Source organism: Chroicocephalus ridibundus, chromosome 4 (genome assembly GCF_963924245.1).
Source record: "Chroicocephalus ridibundus chromosome 4, bChrRid1.1, whole genome shotgun sequence".
Classification (NCBI taxonomy): domain Eukaryota; kingdom Metazoa; phylum Chordata; class Aves; order Charadriiformes; family Laridae; genus Chroicocephalus; species Chroicocephalus ridibundus.
Genome location: NC_086287.1, coordinates 38,537,022 through 38,553,989, shown reverse-complemented (window position 1 = coordinate 38,553,989; position 16,968 = coordinate 38,537,022). Strand labels below are relative to the sequence as shown.

The 16,968-nt window shown below is 34.7% G+C and overlaps 1 protein-coding gene across 1 annotated transcript in view; it reads right to left on the bottom strand.

Moving 5' to 3' along the window:
- The window catches only part of RYR3 (ryanodine receptor 3), a 233,033-nt gene that overhangs the window by 161,636 nt on the left and 54,429 nt on the right, over window positions 1–16,968 (bottom strand). The window contains exons 3-8 of the mRNA XM_063334430.1: window positions 13,840–13,947; window positions 11,098–11,172; window positions 10,025–10,103; window positions 7,360–7,472; window positions 6,817–6,916; window positions 3,440–3,533 (exon numbers count right to left, since the gene is read on the bottom strand). Coding sequence (XP_063190500.1) covers window positions 3,440–3,533; window positions 6,817–6,916; window positions 7,360–7,472; window positions 10,025–10,103; window positions 11,098–11,172; window positions 13,840–13,947 — 569 coding nt within the window. The remainder of the gene's footprint in view (window positions 1–3,439; window positions 3,534–6,816; window positions 6,917–7,359; window positions 7,473–10,024; window positions 10,104–11,097; window positions 11,173–13,839; window positions 13,948–16,968) is intronic.

The window sequence follows — 16,968 nt, the reverse complement described above, 5'->3', positions numbered from 1 at the left end:
ATTAATGATTTTCTGCATGAACACAACATCAGAGAATTAATTCCTAGAATGACTTCTAACATTCTTATTAAAAGACAAAAATGGTGGTGATAAACCAAAAAATTTTGTATTATAATCCTTACAAAACAGATAATAATGATAAAATTATATATTAGCTTTAGGAAACTCAGAGAAATAAAAAACAGGAAATGAAGGGATTCAGCCTTTAATATAATCTAGTTTTCTCGAATTACTGGCTGGGGGTTAGTGACATGTTCTAGTGCTGAAACTAACATTTTACTCAATAATCAAATATGAAATATGGTGGATTACTCCTGCTCACAGGAATACACGATTCAGTAATCATTCATGTCTTGTCATTTAAGCACCAGAATTTCTATAACCTTTCTCATATGTAATGGATAAAGGAAATACAGTGGATAATAGGAAAGGTCTTGATCTGAAACTCAGGATACATAGCACGTACAGTATCTGGGCCTTCTATTATACTTCCGTTACCTGAAAAAATGTGTGGCAAGGGAATTTAAAATCTGCCTTCCTGCTCTGGCAAACTTGACTGAATGATGCACATGCATACATAAAAACGTCACAACCTAGCTGTTATACAGTGTGTTCTAAATTAAAGTAGTATTTTGAAATGCAGAATTTTAACTGGCTTTTCAAATTGTCAAATTCTTTTCCTTTTTCAACAGTTAACGGGAAAAAAAAATAATCTGTTTAGCATTGTCCTCGTGAAACTATGGGACTGGAACTCAACTTGTGAAATGGAAGTTGTGTTTTTCTTATCTCAGCAAGTGTTTATACAACTTTTCTTCTGTTGAGAATACTTAAGGTTTTAATTTATCTGATATTCTGCTTCTTGAGCAACACCAACACGTTCCAGGAAGAACCTACAGATTAACATGAAGTATGCATGAGTGTGACAAACCATTTGCATCCAGTATCTTTATAAGATGATGGAGTTGTAGATCTACACCTGTCCATTATTAAGGAGTTGCATTTAAGAACACACATGTGATTTCAAAAATTTTGAAATGATAGTGCACCATAAAAATAAGAATATATATTCCTCATAGTAAAGGTACTAGAATTTCCCACACATTTTGTCTTCTGTAATAATGTTTTTGATACATTATGTATCAAAATGACAACAAAAGAAATACCAATCAATTCATCTTTGTTTCCAGACTCCACGAATGTGATCTTTCGAGGTAACTTCCAACCTGAGCTGCTCTATGATTTTGTGAATATGCTGAATACACAGTAGATGTGTGTATATATACACCCATATACACACTCTCTGGAGCTTTTGTTTTCCATTTTCATCCCAGATCCTCTTTGGTCCCTTTCACCTTACTGATGTTACTTTTGTCAGACTCTAATGACCTCCTCCTAGCTAAGCTCAAAAATAATAATTAACTTCCATTCTCTTTGACCTCCTTCATTTCTCCTTGGCCTAATTCAAGCACTCCTTCACGTTAGGAATACCATAGCTATGTCTCTGTTCACCTTTTATACTTCTTAAACTTGTATACTACTTACATGCTCTAACCCTTTTCCAGCTTTTTCTATATGCAACACTGTAATAGCGTTAGTGACCTGCTCCTACAGCAACAAAACTGCAAGTAAGAGAGAATTGCTCTTTCACAACAGCATCCACATAACATTTTCTTCATCTTCTCCTTGATTCCATCCATCCATACACACATCCATCTTATTGTGAGCTTTTGCCAAGTCTGCCTTTTCCATGTTCAGTAACTCCATCCCCTGTATTTTCACCTGGCCTGTTATAAAAAACCTTAGGATTCTTGGCAGAGAATAGTCACTGTGTGAATTTTTATAGAGCAGTCTCTACAGAAACCTTCAGAAAATTAAATGTCTACTCTATGAAAAGAGAAATTATTACTCTTCTCTAACTTTTTATTTAATACTCCTAATGGAATGCACAAAACTGATTAAACAAAGCAATGGAAATAAACACAACCATTTTCTACAGTTCTTTCTCCTGTTCCTAATCTTATTTGGTCTTTTTCATGTATTCATTTTGTTTTGTATAATGTAAATGTGACTCCTACAACTATGACACAGTAAAAACTTGGCCTTATGTCTATTATGCAGCTCAGAAATACAAAAGACAGGACAACTCCAAATCATTGATCTTAGCACGTTGTACCACAATCACACATTTCAAGATGTTCAATATAGCATCCATGTTATTCCCCCAATTTGGGAATATAAATGGATAGATTTCATTCAGTTAAATAAACCTTTTTCATTTTACTGTTTTATTTACATAGTTGTAAAAAAACGGAAGCAGAGCTTAAGGCAGTAACAATACATCCAAAGCATACATTAAGGAGAAGAACATACAAGGCAACAGGGCTCCACATTTATTTTTGGTTTTAACTATATCTGGCTTCTAGATAAGTAAAAGCAATAGCAAAGTAAAGCATTTCTGAACATACTGAAAAGGTTGGACACCTATTCTAACCTTATTATGACTGGCTATTAGAAAATTAGTCTGAATATGACATCTGTTCCAGACAACACATCTAGATCCTAGTACTTTTGCCAGTATTTTTATACTAGGTATGCACATTTTCACACTCAGTGCAAACTTTGTATCTTTTTTTCTATAAACATGTGAAGAGAAGAGCAATAAAAAAAAAAATCACCAAGAAGTGAAGTTTTTGTTTTTTGAAGTTTGGGTTTTCTTTTGGCTTTGGAGACATTTTTACTCCACAGAAATATAAAAATGGAAAATTTAGAGCTGAAAAGTTTACTTGACATAGCTGAATGTTAGTTGCAGTATCGCATTACCTAAAGCATAACTTATTTGCCACAACAAGTATAGAGATCTTATTTGTTGAATATGATTTTTAATGATGGGGGTTTGTGTATCAAAATGATTAGCTTGCTGTGCTTTTTGTAATCAGCAAAATGCAAAGTCAAATTCAAATAATAAATCAACATAATATGTAACAACTGTAGATTTAAGTTTAATACAAAAGTCATTTAATTATCTTAACGTATCAATCAAATTTGAGAGAGCAAGAACTTGCAAAAAGGTGCAAAAAATACAAATACAAAAATCATTGTAGAGGCTGAACTTTCAGAGAAGTTTTTAAGGATTTTTTTTTTTTTAATTACCATCTTCCCTGCTAATGCTTGCTTACCTCTGCTTATAGTAGTACACATTAAAGACAACGTAACTGGCTGAAATCTCAGTGGAAATCAACCACTTACATTTCATCAATAAAAGAACTCATGACTGATTTTCTGATTAGGAGGTCTCAACTTCTTGTAACAATGTCATTGCCTAATTAGAGATTGCTGTAAAGAGTGTTTAACTTACCTAACCTCAAATTTAGCTGACAATCAACGATCTATTTCTTTTTTGAGAGAAGGAAATGTACAAAAAAAATGTATCAGCACTTACTTGTGCTGTGAATCATTCTGATCTGTAGATGGAATTGTCAAACACTCATCATGGCCATGGAAAAAACGTACTACATGCCCACCAAGAAGATATCCTGTACAAGAAGCAAATTTACTCATTAGCTTGAACATTGACAATATGAAAGTAACACCCTCAAAAAAAATTTACAAAGTTCAAAAGACCTATGTGAAACCTGCTGTTCAAATTTTCACTCATAACTGAAATTAAACAAGAAGAACAAATTTAGTATGACAACATATTATTTTTTAATATCTTTTTCACTTGAAAATATTTCTTCTGAAAATGAAGACAAAAAGAAAGCAATCTCTTACCATTTAAAAATAAAATTAGGATTCTGGGACAGAAAAGGAAAATAAAAACTTCTACAACAATTACCGTTTTGAAAATTGAACGCTTTAGGTAAAAGCAAAAAATCAAATATATAATACCAGTTTCCTTCCCCTTAATACAATTTAAATGTTCTCAATACAACATAATTTGGTGAGTTCATCATTTTGTTCTGACATTTATGATGTGTATCAAAATGGCGCAGCAGGAGACAGAGGACAGAAAAACACTTAGCAGTTCTGAAGATTAAGTTTAATGGAAGCTAACTTTCCAACCCATTTAACACAAAGACTACAGGTCAAAAGCAGGCACTTTGCCTCAGAGAAAAAAGAAAAGAAAAAATGGTGTAGGAGGAGAATGATTCACCAGACCCTCAGTCCAAACTGTTCTGACCTTGTAAGTGAAATTAATGCCTTTTAAAAGAACAAACACACATAAAGGAGGAAGGGTAGAAGGAAACTTTCATATTGTGCAGCAGATTCAATACAAATGTGTGAATTAGGAAAATGGTAACTGGCAATTATCCTGTTGCCAATTTATAAAAAGGTCAAAGCAAAGAAAAATGAGAAAAAATATACTTTCCTGATATGTATGTTCCATCAAAAGTACTTCAAACATCACAAAACGTATGTTGTCCAGTCCAACTTTAGACTCATGAAATCCCACTTTCCCAGTCTGTCCATTCAACTTGAGCTAGGCTGCTAAGTCTTTTGACGTATGATCATTCCTCATGTAAACGATTCTGAGAAGTGTATATAAAGCTAAACCTAGGCCTAAGTAGTTGGAAAATAACTGACACATGGAAAACCTACTTTTCTGATTATCCCACCCTATCCTTTTTTTTTTTTTTAATTATGCAGTTTTGGATTGTGTGTCCGTTCTTGAACAGTACAAGGGTTCCAAGTACAGCAAAGGGCCACTAAGATGATTAAGAGACTGGTGCACCTCACACATGAGGGAAGGCTGAGAGAACTTGGACTGTTTGACCTAGAATAGAGAAGGCTCCAGGGGGATCTCATCAGTGTACAGAGGACAGAGTCAGGGTCTCTTCAGTGGTGTCCAGTTACAGGAGAAGAGGCAATGGGCACACACTGAAACACAGGAGGTGCCATTTAAACATCAGGAAACACTTTTTCACTGTGAAGGTGCCTGAGCACTGTCACAGGTTGCCCAGAGAGTTTTTGGAGTCTCCATCCTTGGAGATGTTCAAAAGCTGTTTAGATATAGCCCTGGGCAATCTGTTCTAAGTGGTCCTGCTTGAGCAGGGGATTGGACCAGGTTCCTTACAACCTCAACCACCTTGTGCCTCTGTAAGCATTTAGGAAATTCAGCTACGAAATACCTGCTGTTACAGAAATCTAAAATATACCACTGATCTTCCATGAACTCTTTGCGTAGCTCATTACAGAATCATAGAATCATCTAGGTTGGAAGGGACCTTTAAGATCACTGAGTCCAAATATTAACCTAGCTCTGCCAAATCCACCACTAAACCATGTCCCTAAGCACCTCGTTTACCTGTCTTCTAAATACCTCCAGGGATGGCGACTGAACCACTTCCCTGGGCAGCCTGTTCCAATGTTTGATAACCCTTTCTGTGAAGAAACTTTTCCTAATATCGATCCTAAACCTCACCTGGCACAAGTTGAGGCCATTTCCTCTTGTCCAAATTTTACTATGGGATGGCTTTTCTATTTGCTTGGTTTTGTTTTACCTGTGAACCCTGAGAACACGGAGACTTTTCCATAGTTAACCTCTATTCTGCTTATGACCATCATGGCAGGGGACCAGACAGCCGTTTATAAATATATGGCTCCAGCATAACATACTTCTTGCAACAGAAAGCAATCAGAAAGTATTACATGGAAAATCCATATACTCATAAAATGAAAACCTACAAACACTCCGAAACAAGTTTCTTATGGGCCAGTGCACAGAAACACTGTGGGATGCTGATTTAAACCACTTGGGGTTAGAAGGACCTGACCACAGTTCAGATAAACCTAGTGACTGTTAGTCTTTAGCACCAGGGTAGTCTGCTTCTATCAAGACTTAGTATAGCTGATCCCAGGGAAATGCAACGTCTCTTTCAGGTCCCTTATAGCTCCACTTTTTCCTATGATCCTCTGTATTATTATATCACAATAGCAATTGGTTTTAGGGCCGAGTGATACAAAATGATCCTGACTTAAAGACATTCATGAATGTGGAGGGCTGATACTACAGAGAATGGCAGAGGTAAATTACAATGTTTGCTATGACAGCGTTAATGACAGAGTATGGCATTGAAATAAGGAGCAAGATTGAGTGGATGAGCCTTTCATTACAGAATAAGACATTTCTCATACAGAATAAGGTGATGCTTCTCAAACATGGTTGTAAAGTGCAATCAACTACCTAGAAAGAAATCTTGACTCTGTGGTGTGGGATTTAAGGCTGATTAAGAGGATGTGTTTAGAGAGCTCATTTTCACTGACGATTAATTACAGAGAGACAATACAGATGCATGGCTGTAAAATACAGAAAGGATATTGAGCAAACATCCTCAAACATACTGAGCAAAACACAACTGAGACTGAAATAGAACCTATGAGAAACCGACTTTCCATCTGCACATACCTTTATCTCCCTTCTGTTATCTCTGTTACACGGTGACTGAAAATCCTATACAAAATCTAAGTTTACTGGGTTTAGTTTTTCTGCAACACCTAGTCCCCAAAATGAAACTGAAGACAATAAACTCATCTGTTGCGCTCTCAGTCTTCATTTCTCATGCAGCTTTTTATGCTTTGCTATTCTAAATTTCCAGCAGTTATTTAGGTTTCCTTCAGTTAATCCAGCTGATGTATCTGTATTTCCCCATTTTCCCTTCCGTTATTCTTCTCTCCTATGCTCATTTTCTTTATTTTCATTAAGCTTTTTGGTTTGATGTTCTAGGGTGGGTTTTTTTTTTTCATTTTCACTCTTTATGAAAAGCAATGCAAAGTGATCTAAAATATATACATTTCTAAATAAACAAAATGACAAACCTTCTGAGATATTGCTTCCTGAGCATGTAGGATGTACATTCCATAGTGTCTGCATAAAGGAGGCATCCACCTGAATACTTCCATTTGACATGGAGAGATGCTGAAATAAGACAACAGTAACAGGAAACAGTGAAATTTATGCCCTTAAAAACATTTAGTGTATTAATTTCTCAACAAACTACATAAATAAAGTAAATATACAAATATTCGTTAAAAATCAGTAGTCACTTGCTTTTAAAATGAACCCTTTTCTAAATCTAATCAGCAGACTCCAGCTGCAGCTTAGAAATCTTCTACAGTTACAGAAATAAACACTTTCCAAGATGGGTAATGATGAAGTACAACTTGGGATAAAGACAAGGAAACAGTCTTGTTCTAGGGAAACATTTCCCTGAGAAAAAAAGTGCATTACAACCAGGCATTATTTCCTAGATTAGAAATTCATATGAATTCATTCATAAGAATCCCAACCATTTTCCCCAACTCCTCACAGCACTTTGTATTTTCCTATCATGTGCCTACTTGCTAAACAAACAAACCTACCAGGTATCTTTCAGAAGACACGCTGACCAGGATAAGATCATCACCTATTCGAACTTTTTCTCCTTCTGACCTCTGTTTAGAAGCAGGGTGTATTGTCCACCAGCATGCCTCACCTAAAGGACAGAGATACTTATCAAAGCTATACAAAACAGACAACTCCCAAGAAATTTAACGATATCTTCATACATCATTGAAATAACATAATAAAGAATTATGTCACATAAGACATTCACCTTAGAAAACCACCTCATTCCTCTTCGATCCATTCAATCCATTTGAATTTCTTTTTCCTTGAAACCTTTTGTCAAGCAATCTTTCTCATCGCTGAAGTTCATACTTCTCTTTTTATGTTTTTGTTGTTTTTTTTTCTTAAAACATTTCTCAGAACTGCCTTCCCTTCAAGGCTCTCACTGCCAGTAAATTGCTGACACCTACCTCAGTCTTAATTATCACCTTTTGTGTCTGCTTGTACTTAATGTTCATATTTAATTCACAATCTTCTGTATCATTTCCACTCTAAGTTTCATTTATGTTTCAGAACACGGGATTTTGAAGCAAATACTCCATAACTTTACAATATTGCTACACTACAAATGTCAGTTCTGGGAGCAGTTCCATTTGCACTACAGACCATATGACTACAGGACAGACAAGCCTACAGGTGACAGCCATAGAACATTTTCTACACATTAAATGTAAGACTCCTGATTACTTTGCATGCACACACACACCGATTCTGGGGAGATTATCTAATTCATTCCACAATTTCACAGGCTTCAGGGTTTAGGTAAGACCCTGAAGAAAACTAGTTGAATACAGCTTTCTTACTGGGCGATACAAAGTGGGAGAAAATTCAACAAAGGCAAAATTGGTAGCATAAGACAAAGCACAAAAATCTGTTTGATCGACTAAGAAATTTCATGTAAAACCTCCTTAAAATAAAATTTGAAGCTTATGAATCTAATTATAAACAAGACAATAAATAAAACTTACATCCCTAAATGTAAAAGTGTAAAGTGATAAATCTTTAAAAGAGAGTAACTTCAAATATCCAGTGGCTTTTCATCAAGTACCTGCTAGGTGAAGAATACTTCCTGCAGCTGAAATTGACTCAATAGGACAGTTTCGGGGGCGGGGGGGGGGAGTAGGGCAAGGGGAAGTGATATGGTGTTCAGTTTATGAGGTTTACAATCATGCAGTAGTTATCAAAATCCTCTGTGCAGAAACACAACTAAACATTCCTTTTCTGTGTTGCTTTTTATTTATTACCTATGTGTGCAAGGGTCTTTTCACATACGTGCAGTTAAGCAAATACCAATATGAGACAACTACAGATATTCGTTACAAAGCCTCATGGGCACAAGCAGACACATGGACAATAACTCTGAAAAAAACTATAAAATTATAAAGACAGATTTCACTCAAACTATTTTCAGAGAGATGGAACATTCCTTTTATCGACATGCCCAAAGAAAATGGTCTCCATCTAAGGCAGCAACCACAGATATAATCAAGTAACAGGCTGCTAGTATCTGTCTGAAACCATTTTCTGTACGGTTACAAACAACTGAAAGACAAACTTCACTCATTCAAACCAGAAAGTCATGTAGATAAATGAGAGTCACCTGAAAAGGAAGTTTCAAAGATCCTGGTCCACAAACATTTTAACACCTACATTGGCAGTGCCTCTCCATCATCAAATAGTCTATTTTGCTTTTAATTTATTTTCAAAATAATAATAAAAACCAATAGAAAGCACAGGTTTATATTAATACAACTGGCGTTTCTTTATTTGAAGCTTCACATTAATGAGATGGTATACAGATACTTAGATTGTCCCTTCAAGGTATATGGGGCTGGGTACTACAGGGTGACCTGTTATTTTCTGATGAGTACTCATTGCTTTCAGTAACCATTAACACTACATGTACAGCACCATGTAAACCTATTTGTGGCACTCTGTGGCTGAGTTGCTTTTAAATTCATCTAACACAGCTCCCAGTGGCATCTCACAGTTTATATGTGATTTCATGGAAGCTTTTTTTTTTTTTTTTACTATATTTCTGTCAGCAGCGCTGTTACTGGCAGTACTCCCAGAAATCTCTTAATTAGATTTTAAAGCTTTCTCATCATTTCTTGTTTGTGTTGTATCTCTTCCACTCTGTCCCATTATTATTGTGCTCCATTTTATGCTATTGTTTTTCTTCGGTTCTTTTAGCAATGTGCTCGTTACATTTTTCCTGTTTTCCTGCATTAAAAGTTGCATACTTCTTTTGTTGCATGGTCACAATGTATATTGGGAATGCACTGATACATGTCTTTTCCATACTCTAATTCTATTGCAAGTGACAAACCATAGAAATAGAAAACAATTGCATCAAATTTGTTTTATTCAACAGAATTTTTTTATTTTGACCGTTATCACTAGTGTTATTGCAGTTGTGGTAACTCAGTTTAATTGCAAGGCATTCTCAGTCTTACATGAAGTCAGTTAATTTACTGAAAGTCATCAGTACTGACAGTCATCATTTACTTTCAGTCATCTTATCTGTCATGAACACATAAACATGACATTCATAAGCTCACAGTGCCATTAATCTCAATGCCGCCTCTTCTAAAAACAGAACTGTGTGATACGCTTTCCTTCAAAAATAACTTGCCATACCTGCTGCATTTTCTCGTAGTCCCACATCAAATGCAAGTTTATCCGTCTGGGATCTTGATGATGTTAAACATGTCAAATACTGCAAAACAGTGAAGTTATTGAAAACAAAATCCAACAGTATCCATTAACACACATGCCAAATTAATATTTATATTACTCCATCTTATTATCAGCCTGTGCTTAATTTTTCAAATCACTTAAGCATGATGTTCTTTGTATACAACTCTCCCTGACTTCAAAACATCAAAATCCTTTTCCACTCCAGCACCTATTTCTCTGTGCAATTTAGCTCCTGCCTTCCAAAGTTTCACATAGTTCATCAGATAGGAACAGGCAAACATCTTATTACAGCATTACTGAAATAAGCTTGCTTCAGGAAAACATAGCAAACATACCAAAAGGCAGTAATCATACTTGCAATTCTGGTATATCAAGGCAACTCCAATTTGTATGGTTCATAAACGTAAGTAACAAAGTTTAAAGACTAATATAGAGTCTTCTAGTACAGGAAAAAGGAGGGAAGCTGTTTTCTTGACTTTTCATTTCTTCAGCATCCTGTTAGGTATACTTTCATGGGCCCTAGTAAGGCAAAGATCCAGAAGAGTTTAAACTCTCCAGTTGTACAATATAGTGAAACAAAATTTATCCAAGGTAGCCTGAAGATAGCAAGTTCGTGGGCATAGTCTCTGGGAACTACGGGATAATAAAAGGAACCCCTTATCTTATAAAATATGATGGAAAAAATAACAGGTATCATAACAAATGCATTTGCGATAACAGCAACTTGCTAATGGAATTATCGTTAAACAAAACACCTTAAGGACAAAGAAATAATGCATGCCTAAACGAGCTCTTCAGATACATTTCTGAGTGAAATGGATTGACGAATCTCGATTTAAAATATTAAGGCCACTTCCATTGTGCTGAGACACTACAAGCTATTCAAATTTTTCATCCAGTGGAGAAGAGAACTTAGAAAGAACATTCTTCCAAATTTATGTATTCTTTTATTTTGATATAAAGATAGATTGAGTTTCACGTTACTCATTCCGTGCAAGTGCTCTTTCACTTACCATTTCACTAAACGAATGTCGAAGTAGTATAGCGTGGCCATACAGCAGCGTTCTGTGACCACCCCCTTGAGCTGCCTACAGAACATGAGAGAGAAGGTCAGAATTCCACTGCAGTGCCTGGACTACGATCAGAACTATGTAACAACGTGAAGAACTACTACAGTTCAAGTAACAGGTGCAAATATTCAAGCAAATTATGAAATGTATATACTGGGCAAAAATCATAACAATGAAGTAGCTACAGCAACAACCAAATATCTGCCAAGGGAACAAATGTTGTTCTTGTTGAGTCTTGGTCAAAGACTCATATTGTGACCTAATTTTTATTATAATTAAGCAAAACCACAGCATTTTTAAAAATATGTTTTAAATTAAATAAGATACTGCTTACCTTTCTTATAAACTTCTCAGAGGCATTAAAAAAACAATAATAAAATTAGTATATATACATATACACAAGCTGAAATCTGAAAAAGGAAAGATGTACCTATTGTCCACGATAGTTTAAGCACATACTAAGGATATCTATTCACTAGGATTTATGTTATCTTAAGCATTTACCAGATTCGTTAAAGCAACTGCATCCATAATTTCAACCACACACAATTATTAATTTTTAATATGGAAATTTATAACAAGATCAGGGAAAGGCATAACTGGATTTTCCACACTCTTCCTTTAGAGAATTTAACACACAACTTTTGAGCTCCCTTTGGTGACTAGAAGAAAATAAATTCCAAGGGAAGAATATTAACAAGTTATCCATGGGACAACAGACAACAAGCTTTATAGGTTTTCAAGTCTGCTTCTCTCAGCCTCTTTTTGCATCTACCACCTTATTTCCTAGTTGTTTATAAATAACAAGCCTAATTCAAACTTAAATAAATAATATGACAAAGAAATTAAATTCTTGATTTATTGTGATGGTTTCCAATGAAACTAGGATTTCTTTTAATTTCTTTTTTAAATCCTTGATCCTAAATTGTATAAAGCACTTTTGTAGGAAAGTGATCTCCAAATTGTGCGGATTTATGGATATAACGAATAATGTTAAGACTAGTTATACTATGGTGGGCAACACTATACTTCATTTTTTTCTCCCAGTCCAGATCATAACATTTGCAACTGTTAAGTCTTGAATAATAATAAAAGGTCTAACATCCAGATCCTGATAACAAGTTAGAAAGTGCTGATTTAAGAATATCTGACTTCTTATGTAATTGCTTGAAACTCTTCTCACACACAGAGACAGATTTTTTTTTCCATTTAAAAGAGCATTTACTTTATGGTCTTCTTGTTACAGCTATGTTTAAGCAATCGTTAAATATTAAAGATAATTCCCCACAATACAAATTTAGAACAGGGTTTGTCTCTAGTACATTACATATTGCTAGAAAGGCCTTTAAGGTCAGTTCTTTTCCTTGGATTCATGTGGAAGGGACCAAGACAGTTCCAGGAACTCAAGTGACAGTTATTCATGTGTAGGCAAATGATTTTGCACTCTATGAACAATACATTAGTTAAATTACCAATTAGGTCAATAGGTTTATAAGCTATGTACAACTTGTGTTCTATAGAACCCCAACTTAGAAGACATCACGCTGAGAAACTACTACATTCTGTAGCTTGACATACAGAATACTAATTCAAAGGATTAAAGAAGAAATGTTATTTGTCCAAACAGAAGGAATAAAAATCTAAAAGCAATTCAGTGGAGGTCTTTTATTAAAACAGCAATGAAACAAACATCTTACTTCTATTTCTCTAGCTAGTAACAAAGACATTAACAAATAGGTATTTGGGACCTGGTTATGCTGGAACTTAATCCTGTTAACCGATAGCAGACAGTTTTATGTAATTTTATGTAGTAAAATTTATTGAGAAACTTCTCAGAATTATATGAACACTATGTATAATCTCTTTTACAATATGATTCATACAATTACATAAAATTTCTCAGTACACCCAGTAGAAAAAAAAAAAAAACCAAACAAAAACCAAACTCCTGGATAATGATTTTCTGGACTCACATAGAAAATGTGTTAGATTATTGCAAAAATTGGAAACAAATATAAGATAGTTATCGCTGGTTGTTCAGAGAACATAGCAAACTTTTAGATCATTATAAAAGGCTGATCAAAAACAATACATAAAAAAATTCCAAGGGCTCATGCAAAACAAGTTGTCCATAAGAAATGGTTTTAAATAGTATATCCTGCAGGAACTTACAACTGCTTGAGGAAGAAAACCAGAAAAACATCATGTAACAGTGTATATGTATGTAATACTTTTAAAAATTACAACTTTTTTTTTAATCGGCAAGGAAAACCTTAACAGCAAAATCAAATGTAAATATAGACAGGTGGTCAGAAGAAAATTACATGTAGTCAGTTTGTAACAAATGTATGCATACTGAGTACAAGCAATAAAACACCTCATGCTATTTTTTTACTGAAAGCTTTTAAGTGAATCACTTGCAATTTTAAGGCTGACTCATCAAAAAAAAAGAGAAAAATGAAAAAATGAGAACAATACATATTTCACAAGGCTAACTGCACCTGCTCCTCAATTCTAAAGAGAAATGAATATGATATAGTGGAGCAATAATATCCCAGGAAAACAGGAAAACCGTAGAATCTGCCTTGACACATGGCCCCTCTCCTAGAAAATCCTGGAGCAAGGAAAGAAATGAGAACAATCCATATTTAGAAATTTAAAATTGTTTTATGTCAATTTACTTACACCTTCACTAGCATTATCCCCTGTGCTGGCCAGCATTTCTTGAAGGGCTCTGACAGATAGGGACTGTTCAAGGACGAAATTACAGATGCAAAGGTCCGGAGGAACATACTGTAAAAATAAATTAAACACTGTAAGAACAGATCAGCAGAGCAGGTGAAACAGGACAAAAAGTGTGTTTGAACACACATTAATTTTAATTTTGAAATCCATACTTAATGTTTACTCATTTTTTTTAAATACATGCTGTTTCCCTGTATGAGAATAACATAAATCCATTCTTCATAACACGTCAGTGCAGTAACTTTACTTTTCCTAGAGCTGTATTCCCTCACAGTAAAATGAAACACCTTCATGTTCAAATGTGAAAAGTTTTACTCTGCAGATTATTGCTTTCCTGTCTTTTAGCATTACACCATGAACATTGTATTTGTTCTCTAACATCATCGACAAAACAGAAGAAAAGGTCTATGATCTTATTTGACATATAAGGTTGATGCTCTGAACATACTTATAGCTGTTGCTACATGGCAAAGGTTCAGAATCTCATGATATAATAATATGAACCATTTTAGGAGATCTTCTCAATTGTTGTATCAATATGTCTGCTGGTTTTGAAACATTAAATTTACACTCAATTCGAGAACAGCAGATTTTTTTTTTTTCACAATTTATTGTCATTGATGTGTCCAAGAAAAAAAAAAAAAGAGGAATCATCAACGTACATAAATATGTGATGGGAAAGTACAAAGACGACAGAGCCAAACTCTACGCAGCGGTATGCACGGAAACGACAAGAGGAAACTGACACAAACCGAAATACAGGAAATTCTATGTAAACATGAGGAAAAAACACCCTTTTTTTACTCTGAACATGGTAAACACTAGGACAGGTTGCCCAGAGAGTTTGTGGAGTCTTCATCCTTGGAGATATTCAAACCATGACTGGGCACTGTCCTGAGCAATCTGCTCTGGCTGAACCTACTCTGAGCAAAGGGGTTGGACTTGGACATCTCCACAGGCCCTTTCCAACCTCAGCAATTCAGTATTCTGTGATTTATGATATAGATCATGGCTAGGAATGAACTTTAAAGTGTTATATACTCCTTTTTCTTTTTTAAATCAGTGTGAGAGGAGGAAATAAAATTCTTGATAATGCTGAGTTATAAGGTAGTGAAAAGGGAAATGACACGAGAGATTTCTAAACTTGCTGAAGTGAAGTCTTCATAGCAAACTAATCAAGTAGTGTCTTGGAATTCCCACCCTTTGATCTCTACTATAAACTCTAATTATTTTGTGTGTGTGTTTTCAAATACATTTTGGAGAAGACTGTTAGGCCAAAGACTTGACACTGAAATTTCATATATTTTTATATATATATATATATATATATAATTCTTACATATATTATTGATGTAAAGTGAACTCTTACATTTTTCTTACATGACTAAATAATTGTAAATAGTTCATAATTTCATTAACTGCAACAGAACAACTTAAACTGTAATACTTGTCATCACATCACCAGTCTACATCTGTCACTTAATCAACTCCAAACTGAATATGGCATAATCAGGATGATCCAACACCTACCAACTGAACAAAAGAACTCCCACCTGTTTCGCTGGCCACTGGTCTTGTGCCACATAGACTGCATTTGGATTTGAAAATTGTTGCAGCCCTTACTTCAGTGCTGTATTAACAAAACACACACTCTAAAACAATGCACTCCTAGTCACAGTTTGTATAAAATGTACATCTTAGGTTAATGCAATTAATTTTTCACTTCTTGTTCACAGGTTATGGAACATTCAGCTTTATTTAAGAATACTGACACTGAGAACTATGAAATTAATGATTTTTTCACCCATGACTTAGAGCAGCTAACCTCTCTTTCAAATTTGCAATGTCACACAATAAGCTCACACATGCATGCCATCACATACCCCATTTCTGTGGTTGGATGGCAACAAATTCTTTTTTGAATTTAACTGTCCTGAGAAATACCAGTGAAAGGTAATTTACGTGGATGGTACATGACCTAAGTAGCAACTGACCTCCTTAATTAACCTAGATTGCTTCCTTTTGGTTTAAAAAAAAAAAAAAAAAAAATTAACTATTGAGTCTGTCAATGCTCATTTGTTTTCTGGTACTTTTGCAAATGATACTGTTTCTTAAGTTTGATATTCAACAACCTCTGTGTGACAGATCATTTTACACTCTTAATAATTACATACCTAAAAAGGGTTTAATAAAATCTCTACCATCTGCTAATTTATGCTTTTTTCCACACAACTATGAGCAATGTTGTATTGTAATGGAATCCCCCCCAAAAAAGAGAAGTGCCAATATGGGATCTTCAATGAAACAAGAATACTGAGAGGTGAGAGCTACGGATAGAAGATGGGGAAATATTCATGTCAGGAAATGAAATGAAAAACAAAATCTATTCAGGCACTAAGATAAGGTTTTAGAAATCTGCTGTAAAGTAACCATAGGCATAGGTATTTATCTCCCTTCTGGCAATGGGAGGTTGGAAAGAACATACAGAAGAAAGACAATATTATTTCCAAGAATCATCAATAAAGGAAACAATTCAAGTTATGCCGAGCAAGCATTACTGTAAGTGAATTTGTGCAGCAGACTGATAAGATATATGATAAAAGAAAGTAGGAATTTTGAATAAATAATTCTTCAAAGCCAATGAAAGTTTTTGGGAGTTCTTCCAGCACACTTCTGGACAGTCTTGTCCATACATACAGGAAGATAAAAAAAATAAATTTGATATAGGAAATCTACACAAATTTGCAAAGTAAATCTGAAGAAACAATTGTCAGTTCTACCCTGACAGCAGCTCTTTTTATATGAAGAAAATATTTATTTCTGAGATTATTTCCAAATAGGTCTTTCTTGTGGAGTTTCCAGTTTTCCATCAACATACTCATAGCACGGAATATACCTCATTTTTCTGAATTAAGTGTTAAGATAAATAAAACTAGCTACTGAACTGGAAATGTTCAATAGAGTCCTAAAATAACTCTATTTTCTTACAGAAATGAGTCAGAGTCCAGGTCAAATTACTTTATTTTCACCTAAATTGATTTCTGGAGGAAGAGCAGAGAGCAGGTAAAG